The sequence below is a fragment of the Amblyraja radiata genome, chromosome 21 (assembly GCF_010909765.2).
Source record: "Amblyraja radiata isolate CabotCenter1 chromosome 21, sAmbRad1.1.pri, whole genome shotgun sequence".
Lineage (NCBI taxonomy): Eukaryota > Metazoa > Chordata > Chondrichthyes > Rajiformes > Rajidae > Amblyraja > Amblyraja radiata.
The window spans coordinates 32451896-32471691 of NC_045976.1; the positions used below are offsets into that span (position 1 = coordinate 32451896).

At 48.1% G+C, this 19796-nt stretch overlaps 1 protein-coding gene across 10 annotated transcripts in view; it reads left to right on the forward strand.

The window, feature by feature from the left end:
* shank3 (SH3 and multiple ankyrin repeat domains 3) overlaps nucleotides 1–19796 on the forward strand; it is a 541235-nt gene that overhangs the window by 236767 nt on the left and 284672 nt on the right. For all 10 annotated transcript variants that reach the window (XR_004415240.1, XR_004415241.1, XM_033039988.1 and 7 more), the window contains exon 11: nucleotides 3929–4250. Coding sequence is in view for 8 of the 10 variants with exons in the window: in XM_033039988.1 (XP_032895879.1) it covers nucleotides 3929–4250 (322 nt within the window). In the remaining 2 variants the exon portion in view is untranslated. The remainder of the gene's footprint in view (nucleotides 1–3928; nucleotides 4251–19796) is intronic.

A 19796-nucleotide genomic window follows, 5' to 3' on the forward strand; every position in this document is an offset into this window, starting at 1 on the left:
CTCTGCCCAAGACCATGAGAAATTGCACACTTGTGGACATAGCCCAGCCCATCACACAAACCAGACTACCCCCCCCCCCCCCCCCCCCCCCCCCCCCCCCCCCATAGACTCCAACCACATTTCATGTTGCCTCGGGAAAGCAGCCAACATATGTAAGGAACATTTTCACCCAGGCATTACCTCTTTTTCCCTCTCCCATCAATTCTAAAGGTTGAAAACATGTACTACCAGATTTTGGATCTGCTTCTTCCCCACTGTTATTAGACTACTGAAAGGTCTTGCAATAAACTAAGATGTAGTCCTGATCTTCCAACCTACTTCATTGTGAACCCTGCACTTTTTTTATCTGCCTTTTCACTGCAACTCTAAGATGCTGTAACACCATATTCTGCACTTTGCTATTTTTCTCTTTATACTGTCTGTTGTAAATGTGTGTGGCTTGATTGTACTCGTGTATAGTATGATTTGACTGGATAGCACACAACTAAAGCTTTTCACTGTTTCTCGGTATATGTGACAATAATAACCCAATACCAGTACAAATCTTTGATAAGCCACTTTGAAGCCTCAAAGAGGCAGCCATCATCAGAGATCCACACCACCTTGGCAACGCTTTCATTTCACTCCTGCCATTGGGAAGAAGGTATAGGAACCAGAAATTCGTACCATCCAGGTACAGGAGCAGCTTCTTCCCAACGACCATCACAATATTAATCACAATTATGAGGCTATGACACTACAACCTCCAAATAAACATCAAACTACATAGACCTGAGGAGCATTATTTTTATCTTTGCACTATTATTGTTTGTTTGTTTTATATTTATATATCTATCTATATTATACGAAAAGTCTCATCTTGTTTGGACGTCTGCGTATCTGTCTGTGCGAGCGAGCGATCTCAAGGAACTATGCCAAAACGGTACAAAATAGCGCGAGTATGTTTGCAGAACCTTGCTCAGCTTTTTCCCTTCGTCGTTCTTACAAGTTTCCTTCAGATTTGTTGTTTTAAGTATCACAAGTTATTGATATTTAAAATTTTAAAAAGGCCAACTTTGAAAATAATAGGTGCCATGGCAGTCTGGCATGCTGATCTCTACTGGCCTGAGGCAAGGCGCCAACTCTCAGACACCTCCTCCAACTTATCCTTGGATCATGACCCCACAGATGAGCACCAGGCCATTATCTCTAACACTATCACTGGCTTCATCACTTCCAGCTCCCTGCCTTCCCAAGCCTCCAACCTCATCGTTCCCCAGCCCCGCACGACCCGATTTTACCTTCTCCCCAAAATCCACAAATTTGACTATCCTGGCAGACCCATTGTTTCTGCGTGTTCTTATCACACCGAACTTAATTCCACATACTTCGACTCCATCTTATCCCCCCTGGTCAAATCCCTCCCTACCTATGTCACATGCACTTCGTCTCCTCCATGGCTTCCGTTTTCCAGGCCCCCATTCCCTCATCTTCACCATGGATGTCCAGTCACTCTACACCTCCATCCCCCACCAGGAGGTTCTTAAAGCCCTCCGTTTCTTCCTCAACCGCAGAACCAACCAATTCCCGTCTACTGATAATCTCCTCCGCCTAGCGGAGCTGGTCCTTACCCTCAACAGCTTTTCCTTTCCCTTGCAACCGCAGGAAATGCTACACTTGTCGCTTTACCTCCCCCCTCGACTCCATCCAAGGACCCAAGCAATCTTTCCAGGTGAGGCTCAGCACTTCGACTCCCCCTCCCATTCTGTATCCGTCCTTTCTGTCCTGGGCCTCCTCCATGGCCAGAGTGAGTCCCACCGCAAATTGGAGGATCATCACATATTTTGCTTGGGTAGTTTATACCCTGGCAGTATGAACATTTTCTCCAATTTCAGGTAGTCCTTGCTTTCTCCCTCCTCCCCCTCCCCTTCCCAGCTCCCCCACAGCCACTGTCTACACCTCTTCCTTTCTTCTTCCCCCCCCCCCACCAGTCTGAAGAAGGGTCTCAACCCGAAACGTCACCTTTTCCTTTGCTCCATAGATGCTGCCTCACCCGTTGAGTTTCTCCAGTATTTTTGTCTACCTTCTACTGCCTTTGAGAGGGAGACTCTTCCAGCTGCTTTCAGTGATGATATCACAATGGCATCTCACAGTCATCCAATCACAATGGGATCTCATTTACACACGCTGCAGTGAACATTCCAAAAACCGAAAATGACATCACAATGTGATCTCTGTTGCCAATACACAAGCTATGAGAGTGCTATTACATTGTTGTAAGGAGATGGACATAGTGGGGGGGATTTAAAAGTTTTAAAGTGACATTTAAAAGTTGGATTTCTTCAAATCTACTCTGGCAGTTAGGCAGTTATGACGTCACAATGCCCTACTGGCTGCAATGTTTCTATCCCAGAACACTGAATCTTTCACAGCAAATGTCCTTCACGGAAAGAATCTGCCAGCCTAACCGAGCGCAGCAAAGTTTAATGATTAGATTTGGATAACAAAAGATGGTACCTACATCACATTAAATCTTAGTGCAATTGCATTTATTTAAAGTTTAAAATAACCTGTACAGTTGGGAGCTATGGGTAAGTGGTGGAATATTGCATTGGGGAAATGGGTTGCGTTGGGGGAACGGGTGAGCGGTGGAATCTTACATTGGGGTACGGGTTGCGTTAGGGGACCAAGTCTTCCGTGGGGGCAATGGGTGAGTTGTGGATTATTGCGTTGGGGGAACAGGTGAGTAGTGGAAACGGTTTGCGTTGGGGGAACGGGTGAGTGGTGGATTATTGCTTTGGGGGACGGGATCCAATGGGTCCAATTGGTATATACTAGGGGGGGGGGCGGTTAGCGTGACTCGACATGTGGGGGACGTGTGGGTTTCTATGTTTCTATGAAGGGTTGCGGGCAGTGTCAGAGGAACGTTCTGGAATTTTTTGGGGTAAAACGCCAATCAATCTTTGAGTCAATGAATAGACTCGACTTTTGACTCTTGACTCTTGATGTGCATTTGGTGGGCTAAAGGGCATGTTTTTATGCTGTATCGTTCAATCAAAAAGCAATACCATTGTGGAGAACTAGATTGTCTTGGCCAATCCAATTTAATGGTTGCTCCAGGGATATCAAATCTGATTTCCTCTACAAGGCTTCAGAATATATTTCCACAGAATGTTGCATAGTTTGATGGGCATCCATCCACAGAAATCACATCATACGTGAGAAAATCATTATGTGTACTGAGGAACAGTGAAAACTGTTTGTTTGCATACTATCCAGTCAAAGAAAAGAAAAGACATCAATAACTCAAGCTGTCCACTGATAAAGGATAAAGGGTGCAACATTTAATGCAAGATATCTCAGTGAAGTCTGATGAAGTCCATTTAGAGATGGTTAAAATATTTCAAATGGGGTAGATGTGCGATGTGGTAACTGTAGAGCAATTGTCTGAAATATTTTCCTCTGTATTCTACTATTCACGGTGTTAAAGGCACTGATAATTTAACAACAACTACATAATTAGCCACAGTAATTAATGTTATCTTGGAAATATAAATCGGAAGGAAACAGCATGAATTGAATGAAGACAATGCACAAGCGAAGGACTGGGATAAGACTGAGTTGCTTGGTGTAGAAGAGTTCACTGGCTTGGTACAGTATATGAACCCTGTTGCAAGCTGTGCACACATGGATGTTAGTGAAGACAGATTCAGGCCTGGGAATGATCTCTACCTTAGTCGAATGACTTGAGCCACTCTATTGCACATAGGAATGTTCGCTTGGTCAAGTAAGTTGCAGAATAGTGCTTGAGCACCATTCAATAAACTGTTTGTCAATAGGGTGGGTGAAAGTGGGAGCTGGTGGTCATGACCGATGTAAAAGAAGTCCGTCATAGTGATCTGTCCACAACAACCAAGTTGGCAAGCATTAACATATTTGTAAATTTCAGTGCCTTTCAGAGAAACCCCAAGCTACACTAATAGGCGACGAGGTGGAGGAAGTGCCCTCTCATCCCCACGTACGCTGTTACGATCCACCAGTGACAACAACATCAACAATTTTGCAGGCCGATCCACCCATTCGCCTGTGCCATCTGTCAGAAGCCTGCCACCTCAGTTACTGGCACAGATGCAGGAGGGTACCGAGGGAGGCCAGCAGAGTACAGCAAGCTCACGAAGTTCACACAGCCGATCGCCCTCGCTGCAGTGTGTCCAGGAGGAAAGTGAGGCCAACACCCCCATTCTCAGGAGGCAGACTAAAGCCAGGCTCAGGTAAGATGGTTCCATTGCTTTTATTTCCAAGGGAAAATAAGACACTCCTAAACATTGCCATTTATTTCCAAATTATAAATTTGATCAAAATTCCTATGTAATACTTTCATAATGTCAAATGCTTGGAGGAATGAATTTCAGACAAATTTAAAATCAATGGATACAATTTGCAGTTTCAATTTACTCTGAAGTGGTAATTTAAACAAGGCCATAAAGATTAGTTTATCAGATCATTGCTGTCCCTCACCTAATATCGGTCAGCAACGAGTTAGTCATCCAAGTACAACATGTGTTAGTCTAATTCCTTCAACAGCTTCCTCCCCATGTTGACCATGTGCCACAGAATTCTCTCCCAGTAATCTTTGCACTGGGCCAAGGCTCAAGCTGATTGTCTTTGGTGCAACCAGCTGTCTGACTAATATTTGACAGCCTTGGGAGGTGTGCAATGAAGGGATAAAGGTAAATTGGCATTATTATTGTAGCAGCTTGTACCTACAAGTATCTCTCATGTCAGAGGAAAGATCAAGGCAGATTGTTTGGGCAGATTAGCTGCTTGAGGCCCTTTCTATTTGTGTTTGCATTGACATGAGATGTTGGATTTTTTAAAATCTGGTTAGAGGTCTCAGGTAACAATATAAAGGTAGGTGCTTGGATGCCAATCAATCATCTCTTCCATACTGCCAATCCTTACTGGAATCCATAGTTTTTTCGGAATAGTACACAGTACAGTCAAGACAATTATAATTTCAGTACGTGTAAATTACAGCAGAATATTCAACTGTGAACTGTCTCACATCTGCTGTTAAGTGAATAGGTGATAAGTAGGGACACAGAACAACAAACAGCACCAGCAGCAGACTGGGTTGATTTCATTGACTACCCAGAAAAGCCAGGATTATTAGGTATATTAGTGCATTTGCCAAATGCATGTTTCAGAAAATGTTAACCCCCCCCCCCCCCCCCCACGTTTCCCTCCCAACTCCAGTCCATTCCGACCCCCTGGGAAAATTAAAGGGAGCGACACTCAACTGCCACGGATACAAATAATGTCATACACAAGAAATGGCAGATGTTGGTTGACAAAAAGTGAATACAGAGTGCTGGAGTAACACAAAGACGCAGCAGAATTTTGGAAACGTCATCCCGTCACCCATTCCTTTTCTCCAGAGACACTGCCTGTCCCGCTGAGTTAAAGAGTGTCCACGGTAGACTCACGAGTCACTACGTTAAACTCACGGGCTATTACGTTCTTACAACGAGTTTAAAAGTTTAAAATTTTTACTTCAAGAGTAAATTTGACTCGTGGAAATCTTTCATCATGTTAAAAGATTTTCACGAGTTAACAAGTTTCCCGAGTACCTGCCGTTAGTGTTACGAGTTCCGACGTTTTCGCTACGTTAATTCTACGTGATTACCACGAGTTTGATTTGTTTTAAACTCGGGATCACTCGTGGGTGGACTCGCACTGTGAGACAGGGGTTTAAGGGTATAGTTATCATTTAATACACTACAGTCACCCTTTTTCTGAGTGTGGATACAAAGACAAAGTGAAAACTAGAAGTAGTTTGTTTCAATAATAGAGTTCTATATCAAAGGACAAGCAATAGTGACAAGTAGTTCACAGCCCTTCTGATGCTAACAAAATGACGTTGAAAAGTCATATTTGGAAATGGTTGAAATATTCTTGAAAATATCTATTTACAACTGCACAACACTTCTTTCAGCAATATCTACAATAGATATGTCTTTAAGGAGTGAAGCACTCACATCCACGAGTATAGAATTAGGCCCATAAGTGCATGATTTTAGACGATTAGTGAGTTTCCAGCCAGGAAGCAGAGCAGAGCAGTGCTACAGTGGAACGTTTTGAAAGAACGCTATGAGAACAGCTGAGCTTGTGAGTAACCAGCCCGGAGGCAGCGCAGAGCAGCACAACGGGAAGGTTTTAAATAGCGGCATTTGATTGGCAGAGCAGCTAATAAGAAATAAAATTTTAGCGGGGTAAGATGTTTGGAGTGGCCAATTTGGGAGAGGCTATGTGTTGAGGTGAAGTATGGTGTGTGAGGGTAGGTTTTGAGAATTTGACTTGAAATGCTATGGCCAAGAGGTTGAGCAGAACTAAACCGAAAGATAAGGTACAATCTTTTTTTGTAACATCTAGTGTAGGTGCAGTTAGGGCAGTGATATGCTGTTCATGCTGGATGTGGGGAGTCAGGGAAAATTCCAATTACCTGAGGACTACACCTGTGGGAGGTGCAGCCAGATGACCTCAGGATCATTCCGGAGACAAAGAGCATGACAGGAGTTATAATGAGAAAGGACACAAAGTGCTAGATAACTCAGCGGGTCTGGAAACATCTCTGAAGAATAACAATGGATAACAATGTTTCAGGTCAGGAACCTTCTTCAGACTCTGATAGGTGACCACCAGGAAGGATAAAGGAAGTAATCAGAGGGTGCGGAAATCTCCTGTGGTTATTCCCCTTGATACACGTATAACAATTTGGTTACTGTTGGCGAGATGACCATGCAGTGGAAAGCAGCAGCAGCCAGGTCTGTGTCATCGGGTCTGGCTCAAGGCACATCGGGAGAGTGTGAAGTCAGACAGGGTTACGGAGTAGACAATTAGGAGGACAGACAGGAGATTCTGTAGCCGGAAACGGGACTCTTGAAGAGATATTTGCATCATCTTTAGCAGCAGGTGAGGTTTTGGAAGGGTGGTTACTGTTGTACGATTATTTAAGAAGGACAGCAAGGACCAGCTTGGGTCTGTAGACTAGTGAACTGATGTCAGTGGTGGGATGGTTGTTAGAGGGGATTCTAAGGGAGAAAATAGACCAACGTTTTGGTAGACATGGCCTGATTAGAGGTAGTAAGCATGGTTTTGTGCATAGAAATTGTGCCTCAGAAATCTGAGTTTTTCATGGAGATCACCGAGGATTGATGAAGCCAGGGTTTACGGTGAAAGTGAGGAGGAATTTCTCCTCTCAAATGCTGTATTAGTCTTTGGAATTCTGTATGCTGGAGGGACAGGAGGATTGAATAATTAAACACATTGAGAGCAAGGTAGACAGATCATTAGCCTGTAGACAATTCAAAGTTCAGGGGGATAGTGAAGAAATTGGATCTGGGGTTAAGATCAGGTTAGTCATTATTCTGTGGAAGGGCAAATCAGACTCTAAAGGTGGAGTAACCCAATTCTACTTCTATTTTGCATGTTCTTAATCATTTTCAATCCTGAGACCAGATTATTGGCATTTTACGCTATTCGTCTGATGAAGCCGAATTTTAGTTAAAAATATAAGAAGATATTAAATTGGCTTCTGGGCTAGCTTACAGTTTATATTTAGTCTCAAATTAGGCTTGCCTCGGGTTGCGGTGTGTGAGATAATAAATACTATAACATTGTCTCCCAAGTGACAGAGAAGGAGCTAGAGTCATCTCTTTGAAGTAAGATGTCGTAAACTAAGTGTCCTATGTTTATGAGGGACGAGGTGACAAGAGAGAAGCTAGACTGATCTAAGGGATTGTGACAAAATGCCTTTGATGTGATGCCTTTTCCTGTACCTCTGACCATGACTAATGTCTGGAATGTGCTAAGGTGACCAAAAAAAACACCATATAATGCGATGTAATTCTGTTGTTCAGGGAAGTGGATGAGGACGGTGAAGTGTCTGTAATTGCTCACTTGACTTAGAGTTCTCCCTCCCTTCCATCGGCCGATAATAAGTAAAGTTTTCAACTGGTCTACCAAACAGTTTGTGTGGTGTCTGTTTATTAAGAAGCGAACCTGTTTAGTTGTTATAAAAGTAACTTTTTCACGTCTAGCAAACTCCCTCCTATGCCACTTCATTTCATCCCTTGGTGACTTATTGGACCTCCAGGTCTAGTGGTAAGCATCTCTCTCTGGTTGTTCAACTCTTCCACCAGGAATACACAATTGGCCTTGGATAAAATTGAGTGCTTGCTCAATTCTGAGCTGCCACTGATACTGTTAATGCTCCCCATCAAAACATGCAATCATTTCTAGCAGTGGCTGGTTTTAGGGGTCACCTACTCTTTGAGGACCATTTAAATCCTAGTCATTCCCACTTTCCCTTCTCCTATCAGGTGGAAGATACAAAAGCTTGAAAGCACATACCGCCAGATTCAGGAACAGCTCCTTCCCCACTGTTATTATTCTACTGAATGAACCTGTCATAAACTAGGGTGTAGTTCATGTTCATAAGACATAGAAGCAGAATTAGGCCATTCGACCCATCAAGTCTGCTCCACCATTCAATCTTGGCTGATCTATCTATCCTTCTCAACCCCATTCTCCTGCCTTCTCCCATAACCTTAGACACCCTTACGAATTAAGAACATATCAATCTCCGCTTTAATAATATGCCCCCACAGCTGTCTGCGACAATGAATTCCACAGATTCACACCCATCTGGCCAAATAAATTCCTCGTCATCTCCTTGCTAAAGGTATGTCCTTTTATTCTGAGGCTGTGCTCTCTGGTCATAGATTCTCCCACTAGCAGAAAACATCCTTTCCACATCCATTCTATCTGGGCATTTCATTATTCGGTAAGTTTCAATGAAATCCCCCTAATCCTTCTAAACTCTAGTCAGTACAGACCCGGAGCCGTCAAACTTTCATTGTCATAAATCTCCTCCAATGCCAGCATAACCTTCTTCAAATATAGGGGCAAAAACTGTTCACAATACTCCAACTGCCCAGTGCCCTATAAAACCTCAGCATTCCATCTCTACCTTTATATTCTAGTCCTCTCGAAATGAATGCTAACATTGCATTTGCCTTTCTTACTACCGATACAACCTGCAAATTAACCCACCTAATGCGGCCCTTGCACTTTTATTGATCTACACTTCCTATGAAATTGTAACATTAACAAATAAGACTATATTCTGGTATTTTTCTCTTTGCATTATCTGTTTTATTCATGAATGGATTGTATATAGTGTGTATATATAATATATGCAGTATATAAAGATTTAACCATATCTAGATTTTAATTAATGCAGGTTAGTTTCAACTAGTGCACGAAATTCCTGAAAATACTTAACCTTAATATGCTCATGAGGAGCATTGTGATTAGCATCAACTTTGTGCTCAAACTACACAAAATGTGCCTATGCACTAATATTTTAGTGTATGTTTTCAAGTGCAGTTGAATTTCTAGGATAGGATTTCTGATGGTAAGGCCTTATCTGTGAATAGTCTGTAGTGTTATTGCATTGATATGGAATCCCTATTACATAGTTCCAAGTTACACCGATTCACGAATACGGGTCGTACAGTATATAATGTGACTAATATTTCATCATAAATGATACCCTGCTTAATGGGCAGGTGGGCATAAATCTGCTGTCAGAAAATTAGATGCTGAGAGCCGAGTGCGAACTTTTGCACTTCCTATTATTACTTCATGCAATTGTGCTAGGTATAAACCTGGTATAAACCTTTCTTTCTGAGCTGCTGTGAGTATGGGGAGTCAAGAGCTAATCTCTTCCCTCCCTGTTGCTGTGTTTTGGTGAGGGCCTCAGGAGTCAAGAGTGTTTAATTGTCAAATCAGCTACACAATAATGGAGTCTTAACTTGTCTTACAGTCTTATAAACGAAAACACGTAGATAATAAATAATAAAAAATATATTTATTCAGTGAATAACAATAAAACCAGTGCAATATAAATCCAAAGTCATTTGTGTAACCAAAAGCAGCCCTTAGAGATTCATAGAAATTCAAGATTGTTTGGAGCCTGTTGCTAAAGTGAGCTTGTGACAGTGGCAAGACTGTTCAGTGCTGCGCTGTGGGGCTGAGGGCAGAACCCTAGCTCCTTTGTGGTATTGATCTCAACAGCTAGCAAACACCATTGTGAATACATATTTTTCTAAAACAAAGGAATTAATAGGCTTGTATTTAAACAACCTTTTATTATGGAATAGGGTTATCCAATCATACCAGGGCCATATTTCCCTATTTATCCATAGATTTAATGTCTTCAGTGCATGCTTTCAACTTACACATTAATTTTCATGAAAGTATTCCCTGCATAATTCAGGATTTCACTATTAAAGCCTCATCTGTAAATAGTTTTCATGATGTTAAGGGATTTCTTTTAAAACATCTCCCATTAATGCAACCCCCCATTTGATATTGATATTGCACTGACTTATGTAGATTTCCCTACTCTGAATGCACATGGCCCCTGAAGCTCTCTAGTAAATCCTTTCAATCTTATAGCTACATTTCTGTTCTGTGCAAGAAAGCTCAATTACCCAATTGCGCAGCCCTTCAGCCAAATGGATGCTATTTATAGTTCACTGCATCGATCAGCTGATGCTGATTTACAACCACTATGCAAGTTGTTGGTACCTTCCTGCAGGGATGGAAATCACTGCTTTTGCTTCCCTCAGCTCTATCGACTTGGCCAGTTGCTGCAAGTTAGAAGGTGCTTCCAGAATAACTAAGCAGGAACTGGAATAAATGATTAGGATTTCTTTCTCCACCCAATAATACCCCCTCCCCTCCATCCTACCAATTACTTACATTTATCTCATCTTTTGAAAATACTAGGTGATTCTTTAGATTTTGTGCCATGGGCAGATTCCTGACAGTTTAAAAAATTGTCATTTCTTATATAATGACTCTTTTGACCAATTGAGGTATGCTCGAGTGGCACAGTTATTTTGTTAGCTATCCTTTATCTCAGCTCCATTTACCATGCTGGGACTAAGACTGCACACTATCCTACTTCAATAAGCCAGTTCGGTATTCCAAAAAACGCAAGGAATCATGGGATTTGGCAAAGGTCATTCGAGAATAAAAAAAGCGAACGGGGTGCCTGTTAGTGGGGGAGAGCGGGGTGTAACAGCGAGAGAGAGAGAGAGAGAGAGAGAGGGTAGGTGCGAGTGGGAGACGGGGAGAGATGGTGAGAGGTGGGGGAAGGGAGGTTTCAGTTAGACAGACAACTACTTATAAAGTCATGGCTCGTTGCTTCACAGAGAATCGAGAAAATGTCCTCAATCGAGAGAATGCAACTTCAGAACCCCCTCGTCTCGACCGCGCTGGAGATTTCCACGGGCGCAAGAAACAAATGACCTAAAGTTTGTATTGAGTGAACTGAGTGTTTTTACCGTCCTCGTCGTACACCGGCGTTTTGTGAGAGTGGTGGATCCCGGGATTGAGGAGTCAGCATACGACAGGTGAGCGGCCCGCGGTGGCTGGTGCCTCTCCGCTCACCGCTGGAAGAACTGACACCTCTACTCCCTGAGTCAGGCGCTGCTTCCTTGAACGGCGGCCGACTAGGATTCCAGAGCATCGCCGATGCCTCACATCAGCTCCTGATCACCCGCCGCCTGTCCGGATAATGTGGCCAACGTTGGTTGAATTGAAGCTGGGATCCAACCACTCTCACAAAACGCCGGTGTACGGCGAGGACATTAAGAACACTCAGTTCACTCAACGCAAACTTTAGGTCATTTGTTCCTTGCGCCCATGGAAATCCCCGCTCCCATCCATCCCAACCACGGCGCAAAAGTCTAATGTACAGGAAGTCTGAAGGAGGATCTTCTATCCAGAGGTCCGCGGATGGGAGTGTTGGCCCAGTCCCGCTGCCAGCAAGGAGGGGAGGCGCCGGCCCCAGCTCAACCCTGCCTGTCCCGCCGGCAGGACCGGCGAGGTTGAGCTGGAGTTGTGCTTCTTTTCCGTGCCGCCTGTGGGTCTGAGCCCAGCCGGGACAGGCAGAGTTAAGCTGGAGCCGGCGACTCGCCCCCCCCCCCATGCCGCGACTGTTCGGCTAACGCCGGCTCGGGGCATCCCCAGCCGCCCCCGGACGGAACACTTAGGAGGGGACGGGGACGGCCCAGCGGCAGCTGGATAGGGACGAGTCGCAGGTCTGCACCCATGTAGTGGCATGGCTGCTGCGAGTGTTTAGCCCGAGCGACCTGTGCATGTGCAGTCGGAATACCGAACTGGCTTATACCTCTGCTTGCAGCCCAGTAGCAAATCGCTCTTTTCCTTAATGTAATAAAAAGAAACTACAAATGCTGGTTTATACCAAAGATAGACACAAAATGCTGGAATAACTCATGTTCATAAGTTCTAGGAGCTGAATAATGCCATTTAAACATCGTCCATTCCCCCATTCAATCATGGCTGATCTATTTTTCCCTCTCACCCCCATTCCCCTGCCCATTACCACTGACACTCTTACTAATCAAGAATCTGTCAATCTCCGTCTTAAAAATATCCATTAACGGCCTCAGTGGTAATGAATTCCGCAGATTAATCACCCTCTGACTTAATAAATTCCTCCTCATCTCCATTCTAAAGGTACATAATTTTATTTTGCGACGATGGCCTCTGGTCCTAGACTCTCCCACTAGTGGAAACATCCTCTCCACATTTACCATGTCCAGGCCTTTCACTATTCGGTAAGTTTCAATGATGTACCCCATCATCCTTCCAAATTCTAGCGAATGCCGTCAAACGCTCATCATATGTTAACCCAATCATTCTCGTAAACTTCCTGTGGACCCTCTCAAACGGCAGCATGTCCTGTCTCAGATATAAAATCCTTTTATTTTATGTTAAATTAAAACCATATAAATGTTTTAATATTCTAGTCCTCTCGAAATAAATGTAAGTGTTATATTTGCCTTCCTTACTACTGATTTGACTTGTAAATTGCACCAGCACTCCAAGTCTCTTTGCATTTCCGATTCCTGATTTTCTCCCCATTTAGAAAATAGTCTATGCCTTTATTCCTACTACCAAAATGCACACTTTGCTATGCTGTATTCCATCTGCCACTTCTCTGCCCACTCTCCCAACGTGTCCACGTCATTTTGCCGAGTCCCTGGTTTCTCTACACGACCTAACCCACCCACCCCCCACCTAACTTTGTATCATCTACAAGCTTGGCTACAAAGCTTTCAATTCCCTCACCCAAAACATTGATGTACACCGTGAAGAGTAGTGACCCAAGCACCGACCGCTGGGGAATACCGCTAGTCACTGGCAGACAACTAGAAAAAGCCCCCTTTATTCCCAATATTTGCCTTCTGCCATTCAGCCAACCTGATATCCATGCTAGTATCTTCCATCTGATACCATGGGCTCTCATCTTCTTCAGCAGCCTCACTTGTGGCACCTTATCAAAGGCCTTCTGAAAATCCAGGTAAACCACATCCACTGACTCTTTGTCTATCCTGGTATTTACTTCCTCAAAGAATTCCAACAAGTTCATCAGGCAAGATCTTCCTTTCACAAAACCATGCTGATTTTTGCCTATTTTATTGTGTGCTTCGAAGTACTCAGAAAGCTCATCCTTTATCTATACTATTATTAAAACTCTCATCTTGACCACTTCTGGTTTGCGTTGTAATTAAATTTGCGCAAAAACGATCCCCCATAGCGCGACGATTTTTCGCCACCTTACTCACCATTCTCCTCTGCTGCGTCAAATGCGTTTTGTTCCGATTGGTGAAATAGTACAAAAGTTACGAAGGTTTAAAATTCATTAAAAAACGCCCCTTCCGGAACCCGCTGTCAATATCGCGCTGAGGAGAATAAAATGGGGCAGAGTGTGTTAAGCAGCCCGCGCAGAGCATGCAGCCCGCGAGCAGAGAGTGAGCAGCCTGATGACTGCGTCTGCGGCGACCAGTACGACCAGCCGGAAGTTGCTGAGTTGAACCGGAAGCCTCTGAGTGAAGCCGGAGTGGGACTGGGATCTGCTGCTTGAGGCCGAAAGCTGAAAGTGCAGGGTGAGCATAGTGTGAGCCCCCCCCTCCGTACACCCCCTTCCCCTTTCCCACACGCTCCCCCCTTTCCCCACACGCCCCCCCTTTTCCACACCCCCCCTTCCCAACAAAACCCCCTTCCCAACACCCCCCCCTTCCCAACACACCCCACCCTTCCCAACACACCCCACCCTTCCCAACACACCCCACCCTTCCCAACACACCCCACCCTTCCCAACACACCCCACCCTTCCCAACACACCCCCCCTTCCCCACCCCCCCCTTCTCCACCCCCCCCCCCTTCTCCACACCCCCCCCTTCTCCACCCCCCCTTCTCCACCCCCCCCTTCCCCTCACCCCCCTTCCCCACCCCCCCCCCTTCTCCACCCCCCCCTTCCCCTCACCCCCCTTCTCCACACCCCCCCCTTCTCCACACCCCCCCCTTCTCCACACCCCCCCCTTCTCCACACCCCCCCCTTCTCCACACCCCCCCCTTCTCCACACCCCCCCCTTCTCCACACCCCCCCCCCCCCCCCCCCCCCCCCCCCCCCCCCCCCCCCCCCCCCCCCACCCCCCCCCCCCCCCCCCCCCCCCCCCCCCCCCCCCCCCCCCCCCCCCCCCCACCCCCCCCCCCCCCCCCCCCCCCCCCCCCACCCCCCCCCCCCCCCCCCCCCCCCCCCCCCCCCCCCCCCCCCCCCCCCCCCCCCCCCCCCCCCCCCCCCCCCCCCCCCCCCCCCCCCCCCCCCCCCACCCCCCCCCCCCCCCCCCCCCCCCCCCCCCACCCCCCCCCCCCCCCCCCCCCCACCCCCCCCCCCCCCACCCCCCCCCCCCCCCCCCCCCCCCCCCCCCCCCCCCCCCCCCCCCCCCCCCCCCCCCCCCCCCCCCCCCCCCCCCCCCCCCCCCCCCCCCCCCCCCCCCCCCCCCCCCCCCCCCCCCCCCCCCCCCCCCCCCCACCCCCCCCCCCCCCCCCCCCCACCCCCCCCCCCCCCACCCCCCCCCCCTCCCCCACCCCACCCCCCCCCCCCCCCCCCCCCCCCCCCCCCCCCCCCCCCCCCCCCCCCCCCCCCCCCCCCCCCCCCCCCCCCCCCCCCCCCCCCCCCCCCCCCCCCCCCCCCCCCCCCCCCCCCCCCCCCCCCCCCCCCCCCCCCCCCCCCCCCCCCCCCCCCCCCCCCCCCCCCCCCCCCCCCCCCCACCCCCCCCCCCCCCCCCCCCCCCCCCCCCCCCCCCCCCCCCCCCCCCCACCCCCCCCCCCCCCCCCCCCCCCCCCCCCCCCCCCCCCCCCCCCCCCCCCCCCCCCCCCACCCCCCCCCCCCCCCCCCCCCCCCCCCCCCCCCCCACCCCCCCCCCCCCCCCCCCCCCCCCCCCCCCCCCCCCCCCCCCCCCCCCCCCCCCCCCCCCCCCCCCCCCCCCCCCCCCCCCTTCCCCACACCCCCCCCTCCCCACACCCCCCCTTCCCCACCCCCCCTTCCCACACACCCCCCCTTCCCCACACACCCCCCCTTCCCCACCCCCCCTTCTCCAACCCCCCCTTCTCCACCCCCCCTTCTCCACCCCCCCTTCTCCACCCCCCCTTCCCCACCCCCCCCTTCCCCACCCCCCCCTTCCCCACCCCCCCCTTCCCCACCCCCCCCTTCCCCACCCCCCCCTCTCCCCACATCCCCCCTTCCCCACATCCCCCCTTCCCCACATCCCCCCTTCCCCACATCCCCCCTTCCCCACACCCCCCCCCTCGTCCCCACATCCCCCCCTCCTCCACCCCTCACCCCCCTCCACATCTCCAGCATCATTTTCCAGCAGTCCAATGTCCGCTCTTGCTTCTTCCCTACTCTTTATATATCTGAAGACATTTTTGCTATCCTCTTTTATATTATTCGATAGCTTACTTTCAAATTTAATCTATTCTCCCCATATTGCCTTTTTAGTTACCTGTTGTTTTTTAAAAGCTTCCCAATCCTCTAGCTTCCCACTAATCTTTGCAATGGTGATGCTTCCACTTTTAGTTTTATGCTGTCTTTAACTTTGACTCATGAGAGGAACAGATCGGGACTCTTCCTTCGAGAGCAGGAGGATGACGGGTGGATCTTATAGAGGTGTATAAAATCATGAGAGGAATAGATCGGGTAGACGCACAGTGTCTCTTGCCCAGACTGGGGACGGGGCTGGCCTTAGGAGGTGCAGGGCCCAATTGGGAACAATTTTAATAGAAATATAAATATATAATTATAAATGAGTCATATTCAGGCACGTGCCGTAAGTAATTACTCAGGGTAGGCAGTCAGTCGGCTTTAAAAAAATCTTAAACCGCGCATGGACATAGAAACATCGAAACATAGAAAATAGGTGCAGGAGTAGGCCATTCAGCCCTTCAAGCCTGCACCGCCATTCAATATGATCATGGCTGATCATCCAACTCGGTATGCGCGGATTGTTCTCTCCGTAAAAATAAAAAATAAAAATAAAGATAGTAACAATTCAATTTGCCCAAGGATTCCAAATCTCCTTCTTTCTGAATTACTGAATGGGTGGGGGGTGGAGGGTGACGGCAGGTGGAGAGATGGTGGGGAAAAACGGGAGCACACCGGGACAAGTTGAATCAGTTGTGATTTTATTGAATGACAATACTAGTTCAAAGGACCAAATGAAGGGAGAGTTCCTTTCGCAGCGTGTGGGGAGTCTGGCTAGGGGTAAAGTTGCGGGGAGGGCAACAGCGTTGAGAAGGAGGGGGTCGGGGATCATGTCAGTAACCCACTCACCCACCGCTGCGGCGGCGCTCCGGGTGCGGAGCCACCGCATTGTGGCCGGGGACGGAAGCAGCTTGCGTGGCTACGAGCGGCCGCCGGGACCTCAGCACCTTCTGCCGGCCCGCTCACCTCTGGCAGTGCTCTCCATCTGAACAGTGAGGGGGGCAAATGATCTTAGAGCGGAGGGGGTCAGCGGGTGATGGAAAACAGGACAGCGGGCAGTGGAGCTTACTCCTGTGTCAGCACGAACAAGGGACCAATTGAGGTTACTCGCACTAACATATGGAGTAAGCTCCACTGCCCGCTGTCCTATTATCCATCGCCCGCTGACCCGCTCTTGAGCTGGATGCTGGCATGATCCCCGACCCCCTCCTTCTCAATACTCCTGCCCTCCCCGCAACTTTACCCCTGGCCAGACTCCTCACACGCTGTGAAAGGAACTCTTCCCCTCACCCCCTCCCCCCCCCCCCCCCCCCCCCCCCCCCCCAGCGGCGCTGTCCTTTTACAGCCGCTTCCCACTTTACAGCCGCTTCCCATCAGTTGCTAGCAATGAGGGATAGACTTGGCTATCCCTCAGTACAGCAACATCGTTCTTGATCTATCTTTCTTGGCTAACAACTACATGTTAACTACTGGCTGTTAATAAGTGCTAGCAGTGGTAGTTAACAAATCGTTTTTGTCTGATGGCCGGGGCAGCGGTTTTTATCCATGTTCGGTTTTTTTTTTAATCCGTATTTAACAAGGCAAATGTTTTTTTTTAAATCTGTATTTAACAACGCGAATTCGTATTTCCATACGAAATACGGAAAATTAGCGCGGGGCCCCTTAGGCGCGGGGCCCAATTGGGAGCAATCGGTCTAATAGGCTTAAAGCGGCCTTTTCACGGGGCGACTTGACGCAAGAGTTAACCGGAGTTTAACATCGTGGGAACCTCGTGCGATAACAGTACGGCATTCGTGGACCACCGTGGACCACCGTAGCGCTAACGGCAGGTCATCGTGTAACTTGGTCACTCGGGAGAAAATTCAAGAAAGTTTGAATTTCTCCAAGATTGACTTGTACACTTGTGGTTGAGTATTGCAACATTATATGGACGTAGTGGCCAGTGCGATATCCGTAATAACTCTTGCGGGTACCGTGGGAACTCCTGCGAACGGTGAACCCGGAAGCTGGACAGAGGGGACAGAAGGTGAGTAAAAATTATCTTCTGTGGGATTGAATTTAAAAAATAAATAAAAATAAAGATTTGCATCCGCATATGGACATCAACTTATTCATGAGTTATGTTAATGAGATTCAAGAAAATAACTATAATCTTTAAAAGGGACTTTAAAAGGGACTTTACTGAAAGGTTACGCATTTTTATGGTCCGTGAGAAATTTTTCACATGTACTTCTTTGAGAGATACAGGTCGGAGTCCTCGGGTCCAGGGGTCCGGAACGCTACCAATCAATGTTGTACAGAGACCCGTGTAATGAGTGAACTGCACATGCTGGTTTAAACCGAAGACAGACACAAAAAGCTGGAGTAACTCAGCGAGTCAAGCAGCATCTCTGGAGAAAAAAAGCTGATGTTTCGGGACGAGACACATCTTCAGACTCAATTCCGATTAGGCTGTCTGAAGAAGGGCTCCGATTCGAATCGTCACCTATTCTTTTTCTCCAGAGATGCTGCCTGACCCGCTGACTTACTCCAGCTTTTTATGTTTTTCTTCCCAGATCTGACTTACCTGCTGAGTTACACCAACATTTTGTGTCCTTCTGTGCGTATTAACCAGCATTAACCAGCGTCTGCAGTTCCTTTAGACATTACCTAACTTCAGATTTTAGAGATATAGCGCGTGGGAACTCCTGCGAACGGTACACCCGGAAGCTGGACAGAGGGGACAGAAGGTGAGTAAAAAACGTGGTCTCAATATCGACAGGGGAACATGTGTCCTTCGAGGACGTCCCACCTAATTGTCATTGTTGGATAATCTTTTTAACAGGAACACTTGCAGAGATGGCTCCCAGAAAATCTCAAAGAAAGGGGGTAAAGCGTGTCAGAGATGTTTTTGCCATGTTGCGCTATTCAGTTTCTATATTGTTTCAGTTTCTATATCTATATTGTTGCTCTATTCAGTTTCCCAGGGGGTCGGGACGGGACTGGAGTTGGGAGGGAAAGGTGGGGGAGTCGAGGGAGAGGAGGGTGAGACAGATGGGGGTGTCTTCATTTACTGGCGGCGGGTGTCTGTCACTGAAACAGGCAGGTGAGATTTCACATCCACCTTGTGTGTGCCTCTCTCTCTCTCTCCCTCCCTCTTACACAGGCTGAGAGACTCTGCCTCTGTGAGTGTACGTCTCTTTCTCCCCCTCTCCCACACACAGTAAGACCGAGGTACTGTGCTCAGTCCATCTGTGTCTCCCACATACACAGTAAAATATGTCTCCAAATGAGCCAATTCAACCAAGGGAGGATATATATAGTGTGTGAAAAAAAAAGTTACATCATTTGTGTCACGTGTAGTTCACGATGTTCATTCAAGATTTAACGCGAAAGCTCGGGAAACGGACAAGTCACTCGCACAAATAACAGAAATGCCGAGTACCGTGGGAACTCTTTATCTACCCCCGTTATATCGTGTGAGACTCGTGCTGGACCACGACCTCTTCACTCTGGTGACATCTTGCGTCAACTCGCCCCGTGAAAAAGCCCCATAAGGCCGGCCCTGACTGGGGAAATCAAGAACCAGAGGATATAGGTTTAAGGCGAGAGGGGAAAGATTTAATAGGAACCTGAGAGGTTTTTTCACACAGAGGGTGGTGGGTGTATGGAACGAGCTATCGGAGGAGGTAGTTGAGGCAGGTAGTATTGCATCGTTTAAGAAACATTTTGATAGGTACATAGATAGGACAGGTTCAGAGGGATATGGGCCAAATGCAGACAGATGCGACTCATGTAGATGGGACATGTTGGTCAGTGTGAGCAAGTTAGGCTGAAGGGCCTGTTTCCACACTGTACGACTATGACTCTTAACTCAGCAGGACAGGCAGTATCTTTGGAGAAAATGGAT